At 42.8% G+C, this 27,201-nt stretch overlaps 1 protein-coding gene across 1 annotated transcript in view; it reads right to left on the reverse strand.

The window, feature by feature from the left end:
* Positions 1-2,854: 2,854 nt before the first annotated feature.
* Positions 2,855-27,201, reverse strand: part of LOC142559949 (uncharacterized) — a 58,978-nt gene continuing 34,631 nt past the window's right edge. The window contains exons 12-21 of the mRNA XM_075671651.1: positions 21,890-22,020; positions 20,709-20,931; positions 17,563-17,693; positions 10,948-11,578; positions 8,373-8,483; positions 5,226-5,303; positions 4,665-4,742; positions 4,086-4,163; positions 3,524-3,601; positions 2,855-3,000 (exon numbers count right to left, since the gene is read on the reverse strand). Coding sequence (XP_075527766.1) covers positions 2,878-3,000; positions 3,524-3,601; positions 4,086-4,163; positions 4,665-4,742; positions 5,226-5,303; positions 8,373-8,483; positions 10,948-11,578; positions 17,563-17,693; positions 20,709-20,931; positions 21,890-22,020 — 1,662 coding nt within the window. The 3' untranslated portion in view covers positions 2,855-2,877. The remainder of the gene's footprint in view (positions 3,001-3,523; positions 3,602-4,085; positions 4,164-4,664; positions 4,743-5,225; positions 5,304-8,372; positions 8,484-10,947; positions 11,579-17,562; positions 17,694-20,708; positions 20,932-21,889; positions 22,021-27,201) is intronic.

Here is a 27,201-nt window from a genome sequence, read left to right on the forward strand (position 1 = left end):
TTCGCTGCGGGCCCCGAGACCGGTTGCGCGCGTACGCTCTTATAACAGTGCTTTATTTCACTGCAAATTTTGATGAACACATTTTTACCACGTATATATATTTATTTCAGGCATGTGTTATACAACACGTCGTCTTCAATCTTGCAAGCGTTGTCTAGTACGTCGTCTGCTAGCGAGCGCGCGGACGTCTAGATTTTCTTGCAACAAGCCTGTGCAGTAAAATTTTTTTTATGGTTTTACTTGCATTGTTTCGCCCGCGACTCTTGTCGGCCGGTAGCAATTGTAGTTTTAGCCAGGTGAACTGCTGTTGTTAACATTGTTTTCTAAATGTAACACGTAATTTTTGCCACAGAGGCTGCCTAGCTGCGACATGAAGCTACGTAAGAAAACGTTATTGATATCGTGTCATCTGACGAGCGCTTCTTGCTGGTGGAATATTGATCAGGCACAATGATCAGAGAAAACAATATTATGGTAAATAAACTAGGTTCATTAACTGCGCGGCGCGAAGAGATGCAAATGACTAACGTACTTTTAAACAAATCTAAGGGTACAAAGACATATATCTCCACGACATATATGCAAGAAAAAAATTATAACATATTCTAAATGCACTGATCGGAAAAGTGAGAACTCCCGTCTGGAATAAGCGTGTTTCATTTAAAAGCTGCACCAGCCCCAGGTGAACCAAAAGACAATCAGAGAAAAGGAATCAAGGCAATTATTGGACGTTAATATGAACAGCAGTGTTAGGGGCAAGATATTGCCTATGTACTCAGACTCAATCGGGAAGATTGGAAAGTCTTTACCAAAGTAATCTCTGTGGCTTGTCTGGCGATCTCCTTCAATGCGCCAGCAGGCGAAATGAAGTAGAATCATATAGTCTAACCGAATGGTATTTGCTATTCAGATCGTATTCGACTTCAGAATTCACTATTAAAATTTATTGAATAGCCGTTTGCATTCGAATGTAAGGAATAACAGCACTTTTGAAGCCTCGAAGGTGAGGGGCCGATGCAAGTGAGGACTTTTATTCCAAATGACTGCGTTGCTCGAGAGTCGTGGCTGTTGCGCCGAGGTGCACCAGCTCCTAAGAGAATCAACGCAGGGGTGCTAACCGGTTCTGGTGAACAAGTTCCTAGCTATCATTCAATATAAACTCCCCATTTTGGGACAGCCTGTAAATATGCAAACTTTATTCAGGCAAGGAAAACATTTTTTTCACAATCTGACCATGTCTGCAAGACTGTAACCCATTAAAACTGGGAGCCCAATGTAGTACCACACTTATCTTCTACAATGAACACGGCATATCTACAAATATGTTTACATGTATGAGAGTCATGCCGTTCTTCTAAATGCTTCAGTGTTGTTCTTATGATAGTGCATCGGATAACTGAAAGCAGCCGTTTATATTGCAGAAGCTGCTTAGTTTAGCGGACGTACAGTCGGGAATGGCATTACATTGAAGGTACAAAATATGACATAAGCGTAACACATCTTTCTCAGAAATCAGACTCAAAAATAATTTCTTTCGTTTACACCCCTAGGAAAAAGCCGAAGGATGCAGCTACCTTCTTTTCTTTCTTTGTTTTTTAGTTTAACAAATTCTAGCGTTTTACGTCTGGCGATATGCTTATGAGGCACCCTGTTCAGTTCTCAATACCAATGTATTTGCAGGCTGGAAAGAGTTCTGTGACACAACCTGTAGTGTAGCACATTTTAAAGCACTGGGACCACTTTTGCAAGCTCTTTAATCATCTAGACATCAAGCAATATTACAAACAAGCTATGCTCACCTTTCCTTGAAACAGACTCGATTCATTTCTTGCACACATCGGGCACAGAAATTAATTGTGAATATGTTTACCAGATCCTCTGCCTATCACTATGGCACACAGCAGTAAATCCTAATGTCATCTCTGACATTAGGCTATCCGTAATCAACTCAAAAGAGCTAGGTTATGTCATGAGTCTTTTAAAACAATTTACTAATGTTCTAACAGAGGCTAGAAAAGGGATATTTATGCCATCTAGCATTGCAGCTGCCACCTATGTTCATTGTTTACCTTTCTTGCACTGCTCCTCCTCCTCTAATTTCACTATTCGAAGGCAAAACGTTCACAAATTTCATCTTTTATATATTTGTGAATTTATTCATTTACCACCAATACGAGAGCTTTGTGCCTGCCAAAACGGTAGCACGAGCGTTGGAACATAACACAGAAGTAGACGACAGTGAATAGGTTGTAACTAGCGCCACTCTGCCCGTAGATTCTGCCCCTAGTGGCAGAACAGTTTAACTGAACCAAGCGTGCCGGGCAAGGGACATCTGTAAAGGTCTGGAGTTCAGCAGGTTGCGATCTACACGAACGCGGTGACAGTGCTACCACCTATAATTTGATCTAGCGGCGAATAAGCAAACTATGGCTTCCCCTGTGTGGATAAGAAGCTGTGGGGCCTGCCACTCCCAACTTCCAGCAATCGCCAAAGAGGGTGAAAAATCTGCCACAGTGCATTCCAGCCAAGAAGGTTATATATAACATATAGCATACAGCACCCAAGTGGAGCTACTGTAACTTGGTATATTAACAAGTATTTTTTCTGCTAGGGGTGCTCAATGCAGATAATATTTGATCTATAAATGTACATATCATAACCGACATAGTTGACATGTCATCTTTTACAAAGTAAGCCACTGTAGTCTAAACCACAGAATTATTGGAACACTCCCTGAGCAGCTTATTTAGCAGCATTCTGCAGTGGCCTGAAGATCATGTTAGTTTATACCAGAGTATTCAAACATGCAAATTACGCAGTGTGAGCACGATTGAAATAATGATAACCAGAAACAGCAGGTCACTATCAGTCTTTAATTTAGCTTAGAGTACGCAGAACAGAAACACGACATTGCACAATTCCAAACTGCACTTCCCTTACAGGAGGTGGTGTAGTCATAGGGCAACTTGATTTTGCTTTGTTGTGAACACCTGTCATGATCTGAAAAAGTTGTTCATTTTTATTTTTACATCTGCGTTGATTAACAATAAACCATTTACTTTGAATCACAAGCTCAGGTCCACCCAAAGAAAGAGCACCATACTTTCTTGAACTTCGGTTATGCATACTGGTGCGAACCATTTAAGTCTTAACAGTTGGAAGCTGTCCAGTATTATGCTGTTGATCTTTTTCCACTATGCAACTGTGGCAGAACACACACATTTTCTTGGAAGCACACAGATAATAAATAACCTACTCAAGTTACAGCATCATTGGGACAGTCATTGAGCAGCTTATTTAGCAGCATTCTGCAATGGCCTGAAGCTCATGTTACTTTATACCAGAGTTTTTAAACTTTTACCAGAGTTTATACCAGAGTTTTTAAACATGCACATTATGCACTGTGAGCATGACTTAAATAACGATAACCACAAAAAGAAGGTAACTACTGCCCTTTCATTTAACTCAGATTATGAAGAATGGAAACTAAACATTGCACAACTCCAAACTGCACTTAACTTACATGAGGAACAGATTCTACAGGAGGCGGTGTAGTCGAAGGGCTACTTGGTTCTGCTTTGATGTCAACACTTGTCATGATCTGAAAAAGTTATTCATTTTTTTTAAAATCTGAGCCAACAATGAACCATTTACTTTGAATCACGAGCTCAGGTGTACCCAAAAGAAGAGCACCATACTTTCTCTAACTTCGTTTACGCATAACGGTGCAAACCGATCAAGAGTAAACTGTTAGAAGCGGCCCCGCTTTATGCTGCTATCTTTTCCCCCAGTGCAGCAGTGCCAGAACCAATACATTTTCTTGAAAGCACACAGATAAAAAAATAACGACTCAAGGTACAGCATCATTGGAACAGTCACTGAGCAGTTTATTTAGCAGCATTCTGCAATGGTCAGAGGTTCACGTTACTTTACACCAGAGTTTTCAAACATGCAAATTATGCAGTGTGAGCATGACTTAAATAATGATAATGAGAAAAAGGGGGTCACTACTGTTCGTTAATTTAGCTCAAATTACAAAGAATCCAAACACAATATTGCACAATTCCAAACTGCACTTTACTTACATGAGTAACAGATTCTACAGGAGGCGGTGTAGTTGAGGGGCTAATAGGTTCTGTTTTGATGGCAACATTTGTCATGATCTGGAAAAGTTATTCATTCTTATTTTTACATCCGAGCTGAGTTAACAACGAACCATTTATATTGAATCATGAGCTCAGATGTACCCAAAAAAAGGTCACCACACTTTCTCAACTTTGGTTACGCATACCGGTGAGAACCATTTAAGTCTTAACAGTTGGAAGCTGTCCAGTATTATGCTGTTGATCTTTTTCCACTATGCAGCTGTGGCAGAACAAACACATTTTCTTGGAAGCACACAGATTTAAAAAAAAAAGAATAACCCACTCAAGTTACAGCATCATTGGAACAGTCATTGAGCAGCTTATTTAGCTGCATTCTGCAAATGGCCTGAAGCTCATGTTACTTTAAACCAGAGTTTTCAAACATGCACATTATTCAGTGCGAGCATGACTTAAATCATGATAACCAGGAAAAAGAAGTCATTACTGCCATTTAATTTAGCTCAGATTATGAAGAATCGAAACGCAACATTGCACGTTTCCAAACTGCACTTTACTTACATGAGTAACAGATTCTACAGGAGGTGGTGTAGCCGAAGGGCTATTCGGTTCTGTTTTGATGTCAACACTTGTCATGATCTGGAAAAGTTGTTAATGTATATTTATACATCTGAGCTGAGTTAACAATGAACCCTTTACTTTGAATAATGAGCTCAGATGCACCCAGAAGAAGAGCACCATACTTTCTCCAACTTCTGTTAAGCATACCGGTGTGAACCAGCCAATAGTAAACTGTTAGAAATGGCCCCGTTTTATGCTGCCATCTTTACCCCCAGTGAAGCTGTGCCAGACCTAACACATTTTCTTGGAGGCACACAGATAAAAAACCTACTCAATTTACACCATCATTGGAACAGTCCTTGAGAAGCTTATTTAGCAGCATTCTGCAAAGGCCTGAGGCTCATGTTACTTTATACCAGACATTTCAACATTCAATTAAGCAGTGTGAGCATGACTTAAATAACAATAACCAGAAAACGGTCACTACTGTTCTTTAATTTAGCTCAGATTATGAAGAATCGAAATGCAACATTGCACATTTCCAAACTGCACTTCACTTACAAGAGGCACAGATTCTAGAAAAGGCTGTGTAGTCGTAGGGCTACACGGTTCAGCTTTGATGTCAACAGTTGGCGTGATCTGAAAAAGTTATTTTTTAATTTTTATATTTATTCTGTGTTAGCAACGAACCATTTACTTTGAACCACGAGCATATAAACACCAAGAAAAGAGTGCCATACTTTGTCCAATTTCTGGCGTACCGGTCCAAGCCATTTAGCCCTTAATTGTTGGAAGCTGTCCAATTTATGCTTTCACTTTTTTGCACTATGGAGCTGCACCAAAAAGAAAGCATTTTCTTGGAAGCACACAAACAAACAAAAGAAAAACACTCCGAACCACATCATCACTGGCACGTTACTGGATCAGTTTATTTAGCAGCATTCTGCAATAGCTTGAAGCTCGTTTTACATTTAAACGGTCTTTTCAAACATTCAAGTTATGCAGTATGTGCATGACTTAAATATTGACAACTTGAAACAGGAGGCCACTATTGCCCTTATAGCTTAGCATGTGGAGAATGAAATCATATAAAATTGCATAATGCCACACTGCACTTCATATGCAGGAAACAATGTGGTTGTTGAGCTTGAACGTGTTCTCTACCTTGCTTTCAACAGTCTTCGCAATAATAACACACATATGGCTTGATATTTATAATTGCCAACACCTCAAGAATTTAATACGCAAGTTTAGTCTCTATGCAGTCAGCCAGTACTTTAATTCTAAAATTTAAATATCAAGCACACCTTTAACTGTAAATCACTAGACTTGAATCGCCCCCATTTCAAGCATTTAAAGTGTTGTCACATCTTATCAGCAAGATATTGCATCGTTAGTTATTTAATACACCATAGATATGGCACATGAGACATACTGATCCTTAAGACTAGTTGCATAGCATTTCTTTACTGACATCCAAGATTATTGCTCAGCTTGGGCTACTTGCATGCCACAGAGAACACTAGCTTAACACCCTGCCTCTTCATGACTTTCTTCAGATTGTGCGACAACGCAGGAACATAAGGCACCATCTCAAGTTCAAAACACGCCTGTTGTCCAACAACAGCAAAAAAAAAAGGGGGGGGGGTTACATGCCAAAACCACTTTCTGATTATGAGGCATGCCATAGTGGGGGACTCCGGAAATTTTGACCACCTGGGGTTCTTTAACATGCACCTAAATCTAAGTACACGGGTGTTTTCGCATTTCGCCCCCATCGAAATGTGCCCGCCGCGTCCTCGTGCTCGGCAGCCCAACACCATAGCGACTGAGCAACTACGGCGGGTAACAACAGCAACACTGGTATGCTATTTAATAGGCATTCTGCGATGACATGAAGCACAGGCCATGGGGGAACACGCATGCTGTTACTTGAAAATACCTTCATTACACCCTGTATGTCTTATAATAATACGGTAGCCAACCGATAATTCAGTCTTGTTTGATTATTCGGTCAACTCCGCAGCAACCCTATGGCCCCATAAACTTGATGTATAAGGACGACTGAAATTTTGGACATTTCACACATTGTCGTGTAATAATTCAAACACCTACTACATGGCCACAGGCTAATTTGGCTCTTGAGTCGAGCAGAAATAGAGATAATTTTGTTCTAATACATCACCGGCATGGTTCCTGGCCAGGTCCCCAGTGCCTCCTCAAAACGAACTGAAACCTAGTTTATCCAGAAGTCGCCGACATTGCCCAAACGGCAGGACATGCCAAGCCACTAAGTTGTAAATGTTGCATTGCTGATTTGCGCAATTTATGATCCAAGTTCCATTCCCCACTTATCATCCATCACTCAAGGTCGGGAAATCCTGTAGATAATGCTGGTGGAGTGTCACTCTGACGACTTACAGCGTATGAAAAGTATGAAAAGAAATAGCATAAAGGGCAAGCGTATGTGCATGTAGCAAAGCATTGACAAACTTAGGCCATATTGTCGAACAATCACTTTCGAGGACTTTCAAGACATTTTGCGTGACCAGCACCATATGCATCAACAGGCGGCACCGTTTCTGCACTGTGATAACATAGCATGCTTGGCACTTTGTCAAGAATGCCATCACTCGTATGTGCCGATGTGTCTTGCGCTAGTTACACGCAAGTGATTGTATCCCCAAAAGTGATGATCCATGAATACGGCACTTCTTTTTCTGCTGCTTGTGTAATAAAGTCAATTACTTACTGCACTTATTTGATTAAAAATTCTAATGCGATCATGATTATAAGGCGAGGGCGCCCCCGGTTGGGGGACACAATAAAGAAAATCAAGGCTGCACATTTACAATATAAGGCGATGCAGATTCGTCAATGGAGTATTCAGACTTGGTGGGGATTGCCTGAAATAGTGAATTACTAATCAAGCTAAGATGCAAACTAGTGACCATGAAACAGCGGGAAAGGGAGCTCCAACGTGTCGAAGCAGTAAGAGAGCCGGGTTCCCCAAGAGATAACGCAAAGTTTGCGCTGCCGCAAAGTCACACTTCAAGGCAAAGTTCACATATAGCCTGCACTCCACCTTTACTATTAAATTTTTCGAATTCTCAGTGAGGATTGTGTGTGCAGAAATAGGGTACAGCTTCACCTGCCAAGTTAGTTTGTACAAACTGTGCTGCAGTTTAAAATCTAGATAGCTAGAAATGTGGCACTGTTATCACCATAATAATACGGCAACTGAACTTATCAGCCTCTCATACAAGATGGGGAGTGACTTCAGGGCTAAGAATTCTGGGAAAGAAAACTCACCTTATTCAAATAAATACAGCATTTTCTGGTGAATCCAGTATTTCAGGCTTATTTGAACTTCCTCACAGTCCCTGTCAAGCCCAAATTATGATTCGGCAACTGTACATTTATTACAGACCAATAATGGTGAGACAATTTAGATTTAGTACTTTGTTACATTTGATAACTTGTTTTGCCAGTGTTTGCAACCTTGAGGTTCAATAGTACTATGTTACAGACTTTGAAACCAGGTTTTGAATGGCGAGCCAGGTCGTCAATTTATAAAGAGATATGAATTCCACGAGACCTGCAGAGACCGACAAGCTAGGAAGTTAGATTAATTTGCGAGGAGTCGTCATTGCCATGGGAACGGATCGAAAGGTCCATGGCCATGCACTTGGCTTTGCTGTCACCAACCCTTTCGTTGTCCTCTTCTTCTTCTTTGATCTTAGCAGCACTGTTGCCATAGCGCTCATCCTCATAGCACTGCAGAACGCATTCTGGCTCAAAGACATGGCCCATGTTTGTCTGAAACAAGACATCAGCCTGTGGTCACCATTATGAGGTGAAAAGTACTGCATGTGCAAGTTTTTTTCACATGGCAAAAACCTACGGTGTAGCATTGTGGCCTGTACCCCCTGCCCTAGCAGATCACTTGCAGCCAAACTTTTACCTTCGTTTGAGACGGTTATATTATGTGAGGCTGCACACACTGTAACTGTCTCGCTCTAGGCAAACACCTTGGCCAGTGTAATGTAGCCACAGCATGATCCTTCACAGCTTTTTTTTAGTTTGCATAACAACGTATGAACGTACGACACTTGCCAAATTAAGAATGAGAAGAAAGGGGGTTAGCCGAGGGGCCCGATTTTTATTAGTCATATCATAAGAAGCCAACAAACACTGATACCAAGGACAACATAGGGGGAATTACCTGTGCTTAGTAAATGAAATAAACAAACAATAAATTAATGGAAATTAAAGTGGATGGAAAAACAACTTGCCGCAGGTGGGAACCGAACCCACAACCTTCGCATTTTGCGTGCAATGCTCCACCAATGGAGCTACCGCGGCGCTGTTTCCCCATCCACTTTCTTGGGTATTCATGTGTTTTAGTAGAACCCTGGGAGTGTTAGCCAGCGCCACCACTCACAGACCTTGGCAGCTGACATGGAACGTCTACTAAAACACATAAATACCCAAGAAAGTGGATGGGAAACAGCGCCGCGGTAGCTCAATTGGTAGAGCATCGCACGCGAAATGCGAAGGTTGTGGGTTCGGTTCCCGCCTGCGGGAAGTTGTTTTTTCATCCACTTTAATTTCTATTAATTTAAAGTTTCTTTATTTCATTTACTAAGCACAAGTAATTTCCCCTATGTTGTCCTTGGTATCAGTGTTCGTTGGCTTCTTATTATTTGCCAAATTAAGGTCACACATGCCATCCAACAACAGCATCACATGTGCACTCATTGAGCAGCTTATTTAACAGACATACCACTATGACAAGAAGTGCGGGCCGGGCAGAACCTACTTGCCATTAGATTTCTAACAGATTTTCTTGCGGGTATTCTCTATGAGCATGACTTTAATAATGTCAACTTGAAACCCAAGGTTGCAATTGCCTTTTCAATTAGCTTTTGATGTATCAAAATATAAGATTGCGCAATACCACGTTCCACTTCACTTAAGGGAGGCAGTGAGGTGAGCCCTGCCTTGATGTTAACACCTACCACACTGTTTTTGACTCTGCTGTGAATCTGCCGCAGATGCAGTGTGAGGTTATTCTCCCAGGCAAAGCGTGTCAGGCACACAGTACAGATATGGAGTCTTTTGCCTGTGAACACTAACCTGAGCATGTCTTTGTTATACATGAAGATGGCTGGGTACAGATGGCACCACTAGGGCTTCTCCCTCTTGCTTCTCAGTCGAGTTGGGAAGGAGTTATAAACTTTAAAGAACCACCATCAAAGCTGCAGTCATAGAAGAGCCCCATACTTCGTCTAACAGTTAATCATGCCAGTGTGAACCAGTTACAACTAAACTGTTAGAAGTTGTCACTTTCTATGCTTTTATTTTTTCCCACAATGCAGCTGTGCCAGAACTGACACATTTACTTTGTGGGGATGCGTGACTCTCACGCCTCCCCTGAGATCTAGTTTTCCCGCATGGCTCGTCTCCTGCAGGGCGGCTTCGCCCGCCGCGTGGCCTGGCACCCGCGGCGGTCGGGTGGTACAAGCGCGGTGCGAGAGATGGCGCGAGCGTCGCGCCGCTGCGGGGTTACTCGGGCGTCGGGAGACAAGGCGCTCGGGCTGTTGGGTTCGAGACAGGAAGCGGGACGGCCGTGCCGCACGTGCAGCGACGCTCTTGCCCGGCGGGTCGGCGCGCGGCGGGGACGTATCCCGCGTGCGCGCCGACCCATGCTTCTGCGAGACCGCCTCGCGTGGCCGCCCTCAAACGCGCCACGATTCGCGTGACCATACACGCGAACGACCAGGCCTTGGGATCCAGCATGGGGCGAACATATTCGCTCGCTTCCGGTCGCGGTGAGTCAGACTTCTAGATTTGTCGCGCGCCCATCGGCATGTTTTGTGGATAGCAGCTCGGCTAGCAGGCACTGATCTATGAAAGGTGCAATAAATGCCCTTGTGATTGTTTGCACTACTGTGTTGTCGTTCCTTTGTCCCAAGAGTACGGGTGTGAGGGACCCCACAACTTAGAAGGACACGGATGAAAAAAAAAAGAAAGCCTAAACTCTAAGCCCCAACATCCTTGGTAAGCTCCTTGCTCAAATAATATTGTAGCAATTCTGTGACGGCTCGAAGCTCATCATCTTATCTCTTAACCAGATTTTTCAAAACTTCAAGTTATGCAGTGTGAGCATGACTTCACTAATCCTAACCTGGAACAGGAAGTCACTGATGCCCCTTAGCTAGCTTAGAGAGTGCAGAATACAATAGTAAAACTGTACAATTCCACAAAGCGTTCCACTTACAGGAGGCAGCGTGGTCGGCGGGCAACCCGGCAATGTTTTGGCGCTAGGACCTACTACGCTGGCCTTGACTCCGCTGTGCATCCGGCGCATGTGCAAGGCAAGGTTATTCTTCCAGGAAAACCGTCTTTGGCACACAGTACACCCATATGGCCTTTCACCTGTGTGCACCAGTGCATGCCTGTCTAGATCTTTGCTATATACAAAGGCGGCTGGGCACAGCTGGCACGGGTATGGCTTCTCGCTCTTATGCCACCTCTCGTGCTGCGACAGTTTCGTCCTGGACTCGAACACCTTGCTGCAGTCGCGGCAGTGGTATAGCTGCACACCACTCGCATGTAGCTGCTTGTGCCGGTCGAAGGACGCCTTCTTGCAGAATTTGGACGGGCACAGCTCGCACGAATACCGCATCTCGGCCGTGTGGATACGCTGGTGGTTAAGGAGACCGTTCCGCTGGGCGAACTTTCGGCCACAGATGGGGCAGGCATACGGCTTTTCACCCGTGTGCAAGACCTGGTGATCTTTCAAATACTGATTCCTTGTAAAGCGCTGCCCACACACGTCACACTCGTGACACCTGCCAGGACTCCTGCGAGGCTTCTTCCCTGGAGCTCCTGAAGTGCCACCGGAGATTCTGCACAATGGAAAAAAAACATAGTATGAACTTATTTGAGCAGTTGTTGCAGCGCGGCAATATGAACTCAGACACCGCGAAGAACAACAGGACAAAGAAAGAGAGAGGGCAAAAGTGTAGGATCTGCGTAACAGATTGGACACTTGGGTTTTGGCTATGGTAGCACCATTGCAACTGAGACGAGACATGCAGGAATTAGCAGCTAAGCTAAACCAGAAGTAAACTGCTTCAGTGATTTATTTGTCAGCTTTGTTATCTACAAAACTGTGGCTGTTTGGGCCCGATGGTTCAACATATTGGGAAATTGTAACACTGAAAAACAAAGACAGACGTTTCTTCTGTCTGTCTGTGTTCTTCTACCACCGTAAAATCCCGAGAGATAGCCCACTTAAAGTTAAAGAGAAAATCGAGTGAAAATATGAGGTGGGCTAACTTTCAGTGCGCAGTAGAAAAAAGTTGAAAAATGTATAGCAGCCAAAGAATGAACACGCGTTTATTAGCACTGACCATTGCCTGGTCCATGTTGGCGATAGAGACGTCACTATATTCGTGCTAAAGGTGCAGTGTTCCTACAGTCTTTCGGAAGACAGATACTGCATCCACATGGTCGACCGGGAGCTTCTAGCTGTCGTTTTTCATGACATGAAGTGACACACTGAACCTATATTTTAATTGGGGCAGATATTGGCTTGAGGCGTTGAATTTCCCCAGCTTGGTTTCCAATGTGAGCTTCCTTGCATGCTCTTATAGCAGACAGTTACTAACCGCCTTTCCCACCGCTCTCTCTTCTAGCAGAAATTCAAAAAGTCCATTGTCAATCAGAAAACATAATTCGACCTCTGTTCAATGAGTGCTTAAACATTCCTTTTCCGTGACACTCCTCAATGTGAGTTAGCAAAAAGGGGGGAGGGGGTAGTGGTGTTGAGCTCTTCTCTCTCCAGGCGAAAGGACTCAATTGAGCCCTAGTACAAGCCAGACTGCTGTGTGACAAAGGAGAACTTCTTGTGTGCACGTTTTGTGCAACCCACTTTTAGTGCTTGTCGAAACAAAGATAGACAAACAAACAGAACAAAAGATCAATATCAAATTTCTTGAGCCAATGAGCAAGAACTGTGCAGAAGTTCATCAAATGTTGCTACACACCCATGAAAATGATGCCCTAAGGAAAAGAACTGTTTTCAAATGAGTCCAGCATTTTCGGGAAGGCCATGAAGACCTCAATGACAATGCAAGATCAGGATGCCTCTCTACCTCATGCGAATCTGAAAACATAAGACTGTGTGCATTCCCTTGCGCTCAATGACTGCTGAACAACTGCTAGAATACTGCCAGAAGCACTTGGTTTATGAAAGTCATCTGTTCCCTGCACTTTGACAGAAAATATGCAAATGATAAAGGTTTGCATTAAGATGATGTTGAAACTGCTGGATCTTGAGCCAAGGGGTTGCAACAAAAGGATGCTGCAATGGTTGAAAAACTTAAGATGAGAGCCATAAAGTCTTGCAAAGGGTCACCATCGGCAACAGAACTTGGATTCACAAATAATACATCAAGTTGAAGCCAAGGAAAAAAAGAAAAGGCACAGAATAACAAAGCAAAAATTATAGCCATGTGGATTGGGTTTTTTGACTTCCATGGAATTGTGCACCACGAATTTGTACCTGAAGGCCGAACTGGCAATGCAGTTTCGCACGTGGAGGTCCTGAAGCATCTGAAATATTGTGTGCACTGCATGCAACTAAATTTGTCTCTATGGGGGTGCTGGATTCAACACCAAGATACCAATGCTCTTGCGCACTCAGCATTGATAGTGCAAGAGTTTTGGGCCCCTAATTCCATGACTGTGCTGGAACACCCTTTCTACTCACTAAATTGAGCTCCTCCGCAACTTTATTTTGTTCCCTCATTAAATTGGTGCTCTGGGGGGTAGAATTTCAGGGATGCGAGGACAATTTAAAATGAAACAACATCGCTGCTAAAGTGCATAACAGAATGGGACTACCATCATCATCATCATCATCATTTATGTACACTGCAGGACGAAGAGGCCTCTCCCTGTGATCTCCAATTACCCCTTTCCTGCGCCAACCAATTCCAACTAGCGCCTGCGAATTTCCAAATTTCACTGCCCCACCTGGTCTTTTGCCATCCTCGACTGCGCTTCCCTTCTCTTGGCACCCATTCTGTAACCGTAATGGTCCACCGGTTATCTAACCTACGCATTACATGACCGCCCAGCTCCATTTTTTACCTTAATGTCAATTAGAATATTGGCTATACCTGTTTGTTCTCTGATCCAAACTGCTTTCTTTCTGTCTCTTAAAGTTATGCCTAGCATTCTTAGTTCCATCGCTCTTTGCGTGGTCCTTAATTTGTTCTGAAGCTTCTTTGTCAGTCTCCAAATTTCTGCCGCATATGTGAGCACCGATAAAATGCACTGAATGTGCACCTTCCTTTTTAATGTTACTGGTAAACTTCCAGTCAACAATCTTAGTATCCTGATAGTGTATGCCCAGCTTATATGAAATATTTCTTGTTTGGAGTTTCCAGTCACAGAAAAGCACACAGTCCACTTCAGACCAACTTTCTAGGTTAGTCTGACTAGCAGTCTGATTTTTAAATGTTTTGAACACAGCCTGTGAAAATGCATCTAATCATTACTGTACAATACTATAGATTACAGTACTGTACAATGCACGCAAAGGCTCCATAATCAGTTCGAACTTGCTTACACAGCGAAGCTGATACAGCCCAATAATAGATTATGAGAAGCTTAGTGGATGTTTTCTAACATGGCAACTATTGAGTCAAGAAAAGGATGCAGAAAGAAAAGAACTAGGCACTTGCTGCAAAAAGCCAAAAATAGTGTTCCCTGTCCAGTAGGTTTATGTACACATTTTTGTATTTACAAAGCCACAGGTTTCCTGCACAACAGGGGCATTGATGTGGATAATATGCATTACAACAAATCTGCATTTTTAATTCATGTGTTTGAACTTAGTTGAATACTGAACACCTAGGAGGAAGACACATATTTTCTATATTTTAGATTTTCTTCTCTCAATACTTTTGGTAACAATCGCAAGTTAGTATTATTTTCAATCGTGCTCTTGAGGTGCTTCTTTAAAAGTCTATGTATAAGAATTCTCAAAAACATTAAGCGCAATCATGATTTACTTACATCTGAAAGACCAATAAGCAACTATTTTGTGCATCTTGGTATATAATGCATCTGATACATATTAAAATAAAATAGTAAAAGAAAAATGCACTGTAAATAAGCATATTTCTGGTATTAAGAAAAGAGTTAAAGAGGCCTTGAAACACCTTTCTTTGAAGCCTCAAAAATAATTTGGAATGAGTGTATGCATTCCAGAAATTTGTTCAAATAAGATCTTGGTTTGAGCTACTTGGTATTGATTCACTATTAAAAAAAGTGCCCCAAGAAGTGTGCTTCCAGAAATATATTACTCAAATAATTTTCCAAGAAAGTCTAGTACGAGTGTAGATACTACAAGCATAATATTTGCCTTTCTGAATCTCCCTCAACGTGCTTCGTCCTTTAAGAGTGGTGCAACGCAAGTTACAGTGCCCCGCTTACGGCGGTACAGCACCTGGCTTCAATGCTGGATTTTTGTCTTCTAGTGGAAATTGATCGGTGGCGTTGGCAAACCATAGTTCCGGCCACTGCTACTTTATCTCATCACTTCACTGTGCTACAATGTACTAGATAGTGACGTGAAGCTGTGTTTTCTCGTACCGAGTGGAATAAGCAGCAGATTTCTTCTCGACCTTATCTCTACTGCAATCAGACAATTTCCAAGGCTCGATCTAAATGTTGTCGATATGTTCATTCATGTGAGCGCATCGGCAGCAAGCACATTGGCTCCCACCAATTGATGCCGTACTCCGAACTCACGTTAAATAATTCCTAACGTAACAAGCATCTACCATGATCGCAACGCACCTCGAAGGTGTACAACCGCGAAGCAGACAACCTGTTCCAGTTGAATTTGGGCACTTGGGTTGGCTCACGTTGCCGTGCGCCCGGACTCCATCACCCTCAGAGACCAATGAAAGCCTTCAGTTGTCCAAGCATTTCAACGGCGAGAAGGCTCGCCACAGTACCCTGTAGTAGCTGCGATACCTACACTATGCAGCAGATGCAGCTACATACAACTGTGGGGCATATAGTGCAATGTCTGCTATTTACATGGCAGGGCTGGAGTGTGCACTAGCGCTCGTGTGCTCGTCTGACCACGCTACATGGTGTGCACCAGCTTTGCCCTGCACCAGCTTGACTGATTGATAGTACTTACATTCAGAATGCATAGATTGAAGAGCTATCAATCGCTCAATACAAAGCAATGTCTGGCAAGGCTCCTAGCCAGGAGTACCAAGGGGTGAGCATGTGCTGGGAAGTGTATGTGTGCTCTGGGATTATATTTCGCATGGTTAGAGACTAGCTGAGTGTTCGAAACTAACTGAAATGAGAGAGACCCAAACGCTATAACACACATAGGCAGTATGGCCAAAGTTTCATTCTTATGGGCATGGGTGCAAGTGTGAGCACATGATGGCTGGTTTCTTCTGTAGTGCATGAGCCTTATCGAAATTCGAAATGTGGGTTTTCATTTACTTTAGCCTGTTTGGTTAAATTATGGGGTTGTACGTGCCAAAACCACTTTCTGATTATCAGGCACGCCGTAGTGGAGGACTCCGGAAATTTCAACCACCTGGAATTCTTTAATGTGCACCTAAATCTAAGTACATGGGTGTTTTCACATTTTGCCCCCCATCAAAATGCAGCCGCCGTGGCCGGGATTCGATCCCATGAACTCGTGCTCAGCAGCCCAATACCATAGCCACTGAGAGCCTGTTTGGTTCACTGCATCAACTACTGTATATAGTCATGTATAAGCTGCACTATTTTTTTTTTTTCACTATCTTGACGAGGCGCAACCCTTACATGGGGGTGGGCTATTGCAGTCTAATTTTTGTGCCCTGTGTAATACCCTTGATTTCATTGTGCAAAAAGAGCAAATTCTGCTGTTTTCATTGTTCACGCAAGCATGCCCACCCATGCATCTGGTGCACATCTATAGCCCTCACTTTTGTCGCTGTCACCACTGCTCAGATCCGGTTCGGTAACACACTCATGGATACAGTCATCCTCAGTGTAATTCATGGCATTGGACATGTCTGTGATGTCAAAGCTTTTCAGAATGTACGAAGATTGTGCACACCACGAGCTCAGAATCCGAGGGCATGCACACAAACTGCAACACTCGCTTTATTTTTCCAATTGCCCATTTCATTTTCTTTCTTCTTTCTTTTTTTTAGAAATTAGGGCTGCCAAGTTGCAGGCGCAGCTCTTACACGAATGGAGCCCTTAGTTGAGTATGTACAGTATTATACACAATACCAGTATTAAAAAGTGCACTGATCCAAACATCCTTCGTGATTGATGTTAGCTATCGGCGAATAGTAGGAGTCTACGAAATTCTTGCATATGATGAGATATCAAAGTAGCTGGGAGCTTCGAAACTGGTGAGAACAACACGTCTCTTTGAAAAGAGGGCTTTTGAGATAAAAGCAACTTCGCACTGTGTTTGTGAACCCCATGCATGCGCCACAAACAATTGCAAAATTTGGCTGAGATGTTCACAGCTAAGTACGTTATCTCTGGAACGTGTTTTCTCGCCAAGCCTGAGGGGTGGTTCAGGACCCCTTGTTTATCCCAAGGTGACAAGTTGTCCATGAGAGACACCACTGTAGGGGAAGCGTGTACCTAATATGTATACAGGTCCATTTTCTGCCTCCACCTGAATGCAACCTCTCCGGCTGTGAGAATCAAATACATGACCTTGTGGTCTCCAGCATAATGCCGAAACCAATGAGCCACGGCACAGATATTTACTTTACTAGGAACCGTGCATCGAAGTTCCCTTAGATCTCATTTCAATAGACTCTAGAGAGCTCACCCTGTGTCGCTATCCGTGATGGGCATGTCTCTCGAAGTTTCAGTGCTGCACCTTTGCGAGGTTGCGGAGGTGATCCTTCGACAGAGAACTGCTGGCTCACATGCATCTTTACCGTCCGTGTTTCGAGGGCCCTAGAAAACAGCAAACACCTTTTTTTTTGCAATACATGAAAATCCATGAGCTTATCTTATTTTTTTAGCATTTCTATTCTCAAATGGCCTTTGCACGCCTTCTCGCCAAGTGCAATATGCACATGAAAGCACCCAAAGATGTTCCCAAGAGCAAAACAGCAGGCACAGTTTGTCGAGGAGAGGCATTCAACCTGCAAATGACAGCTATCACCGTTCTATGGCAAGAGTACACTTCAAGATGTACAAATTTTTCACTTGAAACATAACTATGGGCCATGCTGGCACAGTAGCTAGGGCTAATATGTTCAAAGGGTGCCAGCTTAATGTCTCTTAATCTTAAATGTATCTTGGGGTTAAAGGTGATGTATTTGCCACACGGCCATGTCAAAGGGATACTCTGGGATTTGGCATTCCGAAACAACACCTGAGGCTATGAAAGGTGCTGTAGTGGGTGGCTCCATACAATAATTTTTGTATTTCAGCATTGTCAAAATCTGGTCAGAGGTGCTAAGGGCATTGTGGGATGTATTGTCTTAATGCATTTGTATTGTAAAGCCCAAGCAAATTTAGAATACCAACTACACTTTTTACTACAAACCACTATATTTAGGCCATCCCCCGATTTCAAATAACTAAAGTGTTGTCGCGTCTTATCAGTAAGATACATATCATATTGACTGCAAATAAAGACGAGGACAGCGAAAGAGAACACAAAAACAACACGGGCGCTAAGACATTGCCTCGCTTGCTCAATATAACCGCAGTTTAGCAGCATTCAATATGCCACAGATCTGGTGCATGAAAGATACTTATTTTCATGCTTAGTTGCATAGCATTTTTTTTATACTGACCTCCGACATTATTGCGCAGCTGTCTGTATAGCACAGAGAGCACAAGCTCGGCATCATGCTTCTTCACAACTTTCTCTAGTATTTGTGAAGAAATATGAACATATGGCGCTACCTGAAACTAAAGACATGCCTGTCGTCCAACAACAGTGACACTGGCACAATCCTTGTTCAGACTATTTAACAGGCCTACTGCAATGGCATGAAGCACAGGCCATGGGAAACCATGTAGTGTTACATAAAGATACCTTCACTAAATCCAATATTTTTTACAAGAATGCATTTGCTACATTGATATCAGCAAGAAAACTTGGATCTACTTTGTTGTATCCGATAAATTCTTTCATCAGTGCTCATTATCTAGCATGTTTTTGTGCTCACTAGATAATGTCACTCATTCCTGTAATCGTCCAAAAGTCTTTAACTTTTTTTTTTTTAGATACGTGTTAATGTTCACAAAGTGGTTGACAAAATGTTGTGTCAGTGAGCGGAAAAGGGCACAAAGAAACAACGCAGACAAAACATCTGTCTGGACAGAGCATCTGTCCTGTCCACATTGTTCCTTTCCGGCCATATCTGCTCAATGACACAACATGATGCACCAACTGGCTCAACAGTCAACCTGCACATGTTTCTTTCTGGCCTTATTTTGCTGAACGACACAACATGATGCACCAACTGGCTCAACAGTTAACGATTCTGGTTGACAAAAGTGTGAAGGTTTGTGAGTGGTGGCGCTGGCTAACACTTCCAGGGTTAGTTCTAGTAGATAAACATAAATACACCAGAAAGTGGATGGGAAAACGGCGCCATGGTAGGTCAATTGGTAAGAGCATTGCACACGTAATGCAAAAAAATGGGATCGTTCCCCACCTGCGGCAAGTTGTTTTTTAATCCACTTTCAATTCCATTAATTTATAATTTTTTTATTTCAATTAGTCAGTATAAGTAATTTCTCCTGTGTTGTCAATGGTGCCTTTAGTTGTTGGCTTCTTATGATATGATTAATAAATATCGGGACCCTCGGTTAATCCCCTTTCTTCTCGTTCATAACTATAGACTAGACTTTCATAGTGTATGCAGGCATGTTCTCAAGGGAATGTACTTTTTTTTCAGCTGTGTCGTAGAAGTAGCAAGACTGGGTTCATGCTGCGTCGTGGCCATACAGTAGCCAACAAAAAGCCTTTTATTACTTTACGACTGTTTTTTAACAGTGAAATAGTGCAGCAGCCATGGCAGCACTGTGATTTATCTCTGTACTATATCCAGCCTTGTATCTCTGCCTACTGTCTTCCCGCATATATTGTTGCCCCACATGTATGACAGCTGAACCCACTGGATCCATTCATAGATGAAAGAAAAAAAGTATGACGGATACGGTCGCCAACCGTATTGCCTTTAGTGGAAAAGTCCTGACGAGGAAGAGTCCTCGGTCCTAACTTGACCCAGTTGGGACGGCCAAATGTTCGGACTTCAGCATTTTCTCTACAAAATAATTAGTAAAACAGATTTAATCTTTATAATGCCTGGTAGCTTGTTTGCACATCCTTCTCCTTTGTCTCCGCTCGCATTTTCATAAACATAAGACGGTTTCATTTTTGTCATGGTTCTAGTTTTTTTGTAGGCCCTCTGTTTACAGTGCCTTTATCTGTATTGGTAGCTATGTTAACCAGGCAAATACTTTATCCTTCTTGTAAAGTGCGACATGACAGAACCAAAAAAGAAAGTTAAACTTTGTTACCTGTACAGAATGGCAGCACCTAGCACTGTCAGGGTTGATCTCCACAAGACCACCCCCTTATATAACCCTAACAAACGTGATCACAACTTAAACCTGCCATTGCATGATGCCAAAACTTTTCAAATTTCGAAGCATTTCAAATCTCTGAGAAGATGCAACATAAATTAAGACAGTGCCCCACCTACTGCATATTTTAGGTCATATGAAAATATAGTTCAATTGGAAGTCAGCCCCTGGCTCCGCCAATGCATTCCGTCCTTTGTCGGCCGTTGTCCAGTGCACATCTTCAACATCTTTCTGCGCTCATGGCAGCAGTACAGGTCCACCCCACTCAGGTGTGGCTGCGCTCAAGTGTAGCTACTTGTACCGATCCAACGGCATCTTCTTGCAAAATTTACACAGGCAGAGCTCGAATGCACACGGTACCTTATTTGTGTGGATGCGCCGGTGGTTAAGGAAACCAGTTCGTAGGGCAAACTTCCGGCCACAGGTGGGGCAGGTGTATGGCTTCTCGCCTGTGTGCAAGACCCGGTGTTCTTTCAAATAGCGCTTTCTTGTATAGCGTTGCTTACACACGGTACACTCGTGACGCCTGATGATATTCCTGCCAGACTTTTTCACTAGCGCTCCTGAAGTGCCACCGGAGAATCTGCACATTGAAAAAAAAAAAAAAGGTACAGTATGAACTTCATTGAGCAGTATGTGCAGCACAGCAGTGTAGACTTAACAATGTAAGGAACAATAGGACAAAGAAACAGAGATGACCTAAGTCCTGAAGCTGCAGTGGTTTCAGCCATAGTCAGATCACTCAATCTGATCAAGAACCTTTTGACACATTGTTAAACATTATGTACATGAACATTAACTTTTGGCCAGATTTGGAAATTTTCAGCACAATGTGCATATTAAAAAATAAAGGTTTGAGAAAAGGTATCATCAAAGTTCTCATCAAGTGCTCCCCACACTTCTGAAATCAAACAATCCAAAATGTTCACTTTAGTCTGCTTGGCTACATAATTTTTAAATGACAGCAGCAGTGAAGACAAAGCAACATCATTCAGGTTGCATAACTTTTTGAGATTACATCTATGCTGCCTTATTTTATTGATACCTCAAATACTGACACATGCTTCGGAGTGTGTATTGCTGTTTATGCGAGGCTATAAAAAGCAACTTAATTTTTTCCAGCAGTGGGTTGCTTTTATCTTAGCATTCTGACAGTGTATGTACCATTTATCATAAGAAAACCTTCTAGTTTGTAGTTACAGAAGTTTGAGACATTTGACTAGCAGTCTGATCTCTTATTTTTTTTTTAATGCAGCCTATGAAAATGCTCTTAATCATTAATGTACAATGCTGTAGATTACAGTACTGAACAAATGCCCTACAAAGCATGCATAGGCTCCAGCATCACTTCAATGTGCACGGATAGGGTAGCATTTAAGTTTCGTTGGCAAGTAATGACCATCTTTTCGAGTAATCCAGCTCACTGATTAGGATTTTCAGTGATCTTTCTCTGTATGATATAAAAAAATAATAATAATAACCCAGACCTGGTACATCGACATTCCCTTCAATCAAGTTTCAGTGGGCTTGGAAGAGCTCACCCTGTGTCACTATTTATGATGGCTGCATCTCTTGAAGTTGCAGTGCTGCACCTTTGTGGGGTTACAGAGATGGTCTTTGGATGCAGGGCTGCTGGCTCGCATGCATCTTCGCCATCCATGTCTAGAGGGCCCTACAAAACAGCATGCACTTTATTTTTAGGTACACTCTGACAGCAACACGACAAATATAAGCATATTGTCTTTTCTCAAATGATGTCTGCATGATACTTTTCTTCCAGCAGCAATATGCACAAGGAAGCCCCCACTGATGTTTCTGAGAGGAAATCAGATGGTGTAGTTTGACGAAGAAGAGAAATTAACAAGCGAGTGACAGCTGTAACTGTCCAGTGGCGATAGTGCACCTCAAGAGGTGTAAATTTTTCACCTGACAGAGAGCTGTGGAACATGGTGGCTACGACTAATATATCCACGTGGTAGCAGCTGAATGGCTCTCAGGGATAAAAATAGTGCATTTGCCACATGACCATACCATGAGTGCAAGCCTATGAGTGCACCATAGATTCAATGCTGGTATCTGACGTCCCGTAACAACACCTAGGATTTGCAGAACGCTGTAGTGGATGGCTACGTATAGGGATCTCTGTATTTCAGCCCCGTCAAAATCCGGCCAGTGCTGCTTGAATGTTTTGTCTCGATGCGTTCACACTGTAATGCTCACTCAATGGGTCCAAAATTGAAGCTGTCAACACAACTTGAGCAGAGAGCAAGGACGTGGACTCTAGGTGAGGGAGGAGGAGGACATGCAGGATCACATGATGGGCGAAGTCACCTTTGAAGGTTGGTGGGAAAAGAGCAGGCACAGCACAGGCAACACAGTGAACATATGGCACCCACTGAAATGATGCATAAAAACACTTGCAAGGAACAGCGAAAGGAAAGTTTACAGGAAGTCATCGATGGCAGGAGCAGTTCCATGCATAGGTCAGCAGCCATTCATACAGAATAACAAGGAGGTATCAATGCCAGCGCATTACAGTTGTTCAGTATAGCCTCAGTAACAAGTGTGCTCTAACACTGCATGCATTTAGTATGATGTGCCTTTTATACAGAAATAAAACAGCAGTGCAAAAACTATAGCCTGTTTGGCATTCATATGTAACAGACAACAGGACTGTCACATACTGTGGTGATTTAGCAGCTATGGTGTTGCGCTGCCAAGCACGAGGTTGCAGGATGAAATTTGGCCATGTCAGCCACATTACAATGGGGTGAAAATGCAAAAACACCTGTGTCCAGTACATTGGGGGCACGTTAAAGATCCCCAGGTAGTCAGAATTATTCCAGAGTCCTCCATTACGGCATGCCTCATCATCAGATTGTGGTTTTGGCACGTAATACCAAAGAATTTTTTAAAACTGAGTTGTTGGTGAATCAATTCCTTATTGCTTAAAGAAGTCCCTTAAACTATTACATATTTTGTTGTCATGTAGGCTTCTATGTATTGCTACACTGTTCGTAGCCTACAGCATTAAGACTTCAAATGTATACCAAATTCTGTAGAGCTTTTAATAAATCTTAATCATGGAAAATGTGACCTCAGTTTATCACCACTTTGTTTTGATTATGTCTGTATTTTTTGACAGAGTAATCTTAATAAAATTTACAGGCCCTGGTATTTACTGCATATGCAAGTTACAATAATCACAATGATATATCTTTTATTTTTCATTACAGTAATGGAAAACACCAATTAAAGGCCAAGGAAAGAAAATTAATTTATTATGTCATATATATCTTTTTGCCACATGTCAGTATGCAAGGCAGCATCAAAGACAGAAGAAAATTGCACTCAATCAAGAAAAAAAAAGGGGGGACGGGAGAATTTAAATGGCAGCTCACAATATGCGTGTCAATTTTAACATTGTCATCCGCTGCCAGCTTTCATTTCGGAAGACTTCTGTGTCATCACATAAAAATGCAGCCTAGCCAGAACATAGAACTTCATTATCTTGTTTGTGAGTGGTGTGTTGTGCTCAGCATATTTGACAAGGTTCAGCTTGGTCAGTTGCAGAAATGATGCCAGCTCCCAGAGACTACCACTGTTTACCTGCTTCAAGCTAAAGCAGTGTATGAAAGCGTTGTTAAGTGCCATTACAAGTGCACCAAGTTGTTCTGATGGCTATAAGAGACCGCCCCTGTCAACTTCCGTAGTGAGGAATGCTGCTGCTGGAGGTGACCAATCCTTTTGCTGCCACATAGCCAACCATATACAGGGGTGGGAATGCCCGATGTCACTTTGTAGCAACTTTTGGAGCAGGTAAAACATCATTCTGGAGCAGACAAATTCTGATTTTGGAGCAGTCTGTAGCATATATATCTTATTATTTGAGCAGTCTGGAGCATTAGGATTAAGTGAGGTAACCGTCATTAAACCTTGCATTCTGCAGCAATAACTATTTGTGGCCATGTGTTTGGCCCCCACACGACACACAAAAATATCTACTCCAGTCAAATGTCAAGTGGCACCTGACGCTTGTGTGCTTGCGTTCCCCTGTTATATGTGTTGGTAGCAGCAGCTTATGGGAACCTTTAAAATAATAATTGCACTTCTCAATATTGCCAGAGGAGGGAAGCACTCTTTTTTTTTCCTTCCTTTATGCTTGAAGGAGTTTTCGTACGATTGGTGTCATGGAAGTGCCAACAAGATAGCGGCGCTTTTTGCATGTGCTTTTTATGGCCGAAATTCACATAAGTTCAGTGAATTATAAGATCATTTTAGTGCCTTGGATGATATATTCCACCTTCAGATGGTCAGCAAATGTCTGCGGACAAAAGCACTTTAGAAAACAACGACTATGAGGACCCTGTAGACCTGCTGTGCAAACCCTGGTCTCCACTCAGGAAAGTGCTTCAAGCAGTGCCACACAGTGCTCAAGTACTGTTGAGAGCGTCAAAAATAAGTAAATATTTTTGAAAAAATCAATCCACATGCATTCGTTTACATGAGCCATTTTTTTGCATGGCATCTAAATGAGCGAAATGGCTCCCAACTGGAAAGACCACAAGCTGGGTCATTGTGCGTGACTGCATAAGGTTAAAGAAGTGTCAAAAAGCAGCCGTAAGACATTTTTCATACTATTCATGCACTAAGTGCTGGTGAATTGATTGCAGAGATGTTTCAAACAGAAGATGTGAAAAAGCAAGCTAGGGTTAACGAACACCACAGTGGTTTACTCAAAGACATTTCTAGGTAATACAACAGCCCTTCAACTAGCTCAAACCAAGATTCTCTATGTGACTGACTTAGCTTTGCTATTCGCTAGAATCACCGTGACATCTGAAGTTCGCATTGAGTGATTGGTTGTAAGCCCCCTGAATAAGCTAAAAGTAGCAACATTCCTCCTCTCCTGGCCTCTCTCTCTCTCCAAGTTCCTTCGCTGCCCACACCCTCAGTCTGCTCTTTTTAATCTCATCAATCACGCTGCACAGCACTGCAATCGCTGCATTATTAGGATTCGCGATCACCGTGACTGCAAGGCTGTTCACTGTTATCAACAGAAACTGTTATGGTGCCAACGTGAGTAAAAGACAAGGCATGAACGGCAGCACGCGGACGCTCATGCACTTGTCTCTGTGGACAAGGCGCCAGCACAACCAAGTGAATCTGCTCCAGCAACAGAGAGGTGCAGACACGCGTGCAACGTCCTTGCCTGCCCTTACCCCACTGACTAGGGTGGCAAGATAACAGAATGTCAATATCTTTAATTTTATTTGGGGGGCCTAATTGGATGTGGCCACTGATGCCCCTTGGTGGCCAGAATGTGAAAGCTATATTTACACAACCTCCGAAACCAACCACACAACACCCTGTATTGTGTTGGCAATCTTTCAGTGATGCTTGCTGGAGGCAAAGCTGCCAAAGCTGTTCTGCTTCAGCGTGGCAATTTCGTTCATATTTCCACTTTTGGCACAATTTAGTGCAGCAATTTGCGAGAGTATCAAAATGGTGCTGTTGTTGCAAGATTCCCACCCCTGTATTAGTATAAGCCTTGAATCCCTGGCTTGCACAAGCACCGAAATGTGGTCAATGAGCTCACAGCTGCTAAACCATCATGTGCTTCAGAGAGATTTCCAATGTCCAGAAACTCTTCTGAGTCCCATTTTTTATGTTGTCAGCTCCCACCAAGATCCTCAACAACCCTTAAGGCACATTTCCATGCGTTGGTGGGTTCACAAGGTTTAGGAAGGTGTGGTTATTTACTCAAATTAAAGACTGGCTTGGGGTAGAGTGATCACTGCAGCAGGACATCTGCCGCACAATCCCCAAAAAAGTATTTCTAGAGGGTGTTGGAACAATTGGCTTGTCATAAAATAATGATATCTCAGTGTAGTCACCACATCATTGAATAAATTCAAAGCACTTGACAATGTGACACAGATGCCCTCAGCTGTGCTATGGCAAAAATAGCTTTCTGAAGTAGCTGCTGATCATTCCCTGGCATGAGATAAACTGAAATGCATCTTCATATCATGGCCTCTGTCAAGCTTCGTACCCTTCGTATGGCAGCTGCGTCCTGCTCCTTCTTATACAAGAACAAGCCTCTAAGGACTTCATCAATGAAGAGCCTGAAACCAACATTCACTCTCATGCTTTTAAAGCCATTCGCTAGCACGATTAAGAGGTTCACATGCAAAATTGCTTTGAGCATGGTGTCATGCCTGTCATCAATCACACTTTCGAACAGAGTCGCTATGGGCTACAGCAGCATGCCCTCCTGGTAGCTTGAAGCCTGTCCGCACAAAAGCATTCCTCATGCACCTTTCACAAGGTAGGGAAAGTCGGACACAAAATAAGCTAAACATCCTGCATTGTTGGGTGCTCTCTCCTGCACCAGTCTCATCACAATTAAGTGATCAAATCTACATGGAGTCCAGCATTCTCAAACATCACAGCCTCAAGAATTATCTTGCTGAGTATTTCTGCTTACATATTGCTGTGTGTGAACCAAACAGGCCAGCAATTAGGTGTCAGTTGCCAATCAGAGGTTGAAACATGACCACAAGGCCATGGTCACAATTGAGGAAGCGCTCGCCTTCAGGCGTGAACTTCCCAAAATCAACGAAGCCCTCAATCTTACCATTTGATGCAAGACAGATTTTCAGAGAGCTTCATTTCATCAATGAGAAGTCCACCATGGCATTGTAAGTGGTCCATAACCTTCGTTTTCTCTTTTTACAATAGCAAAGTGGTTACTATTCAAATCAAACCCACTTCTGTACCTCTTCAGGCAGCAACGAAGGGATGTATGAGAGCACAGAACCATGATTTAGTTTTTTCCTAGTATTGCTGC

This window comes from Dermacentor variabilis, chromosome 10, assembly GCF_050947875.1.
Source record: "Dermacentor variabilis isolate Ectoservices chromosome 10, ASM5094787v1, whole genome shotgun sequence".
NCBI lineage: Eukaryota > Metazoa > Arthropoda > Arachnida > Ixodida > Ixodidae > Dermacentor > Dermacentor variabilis.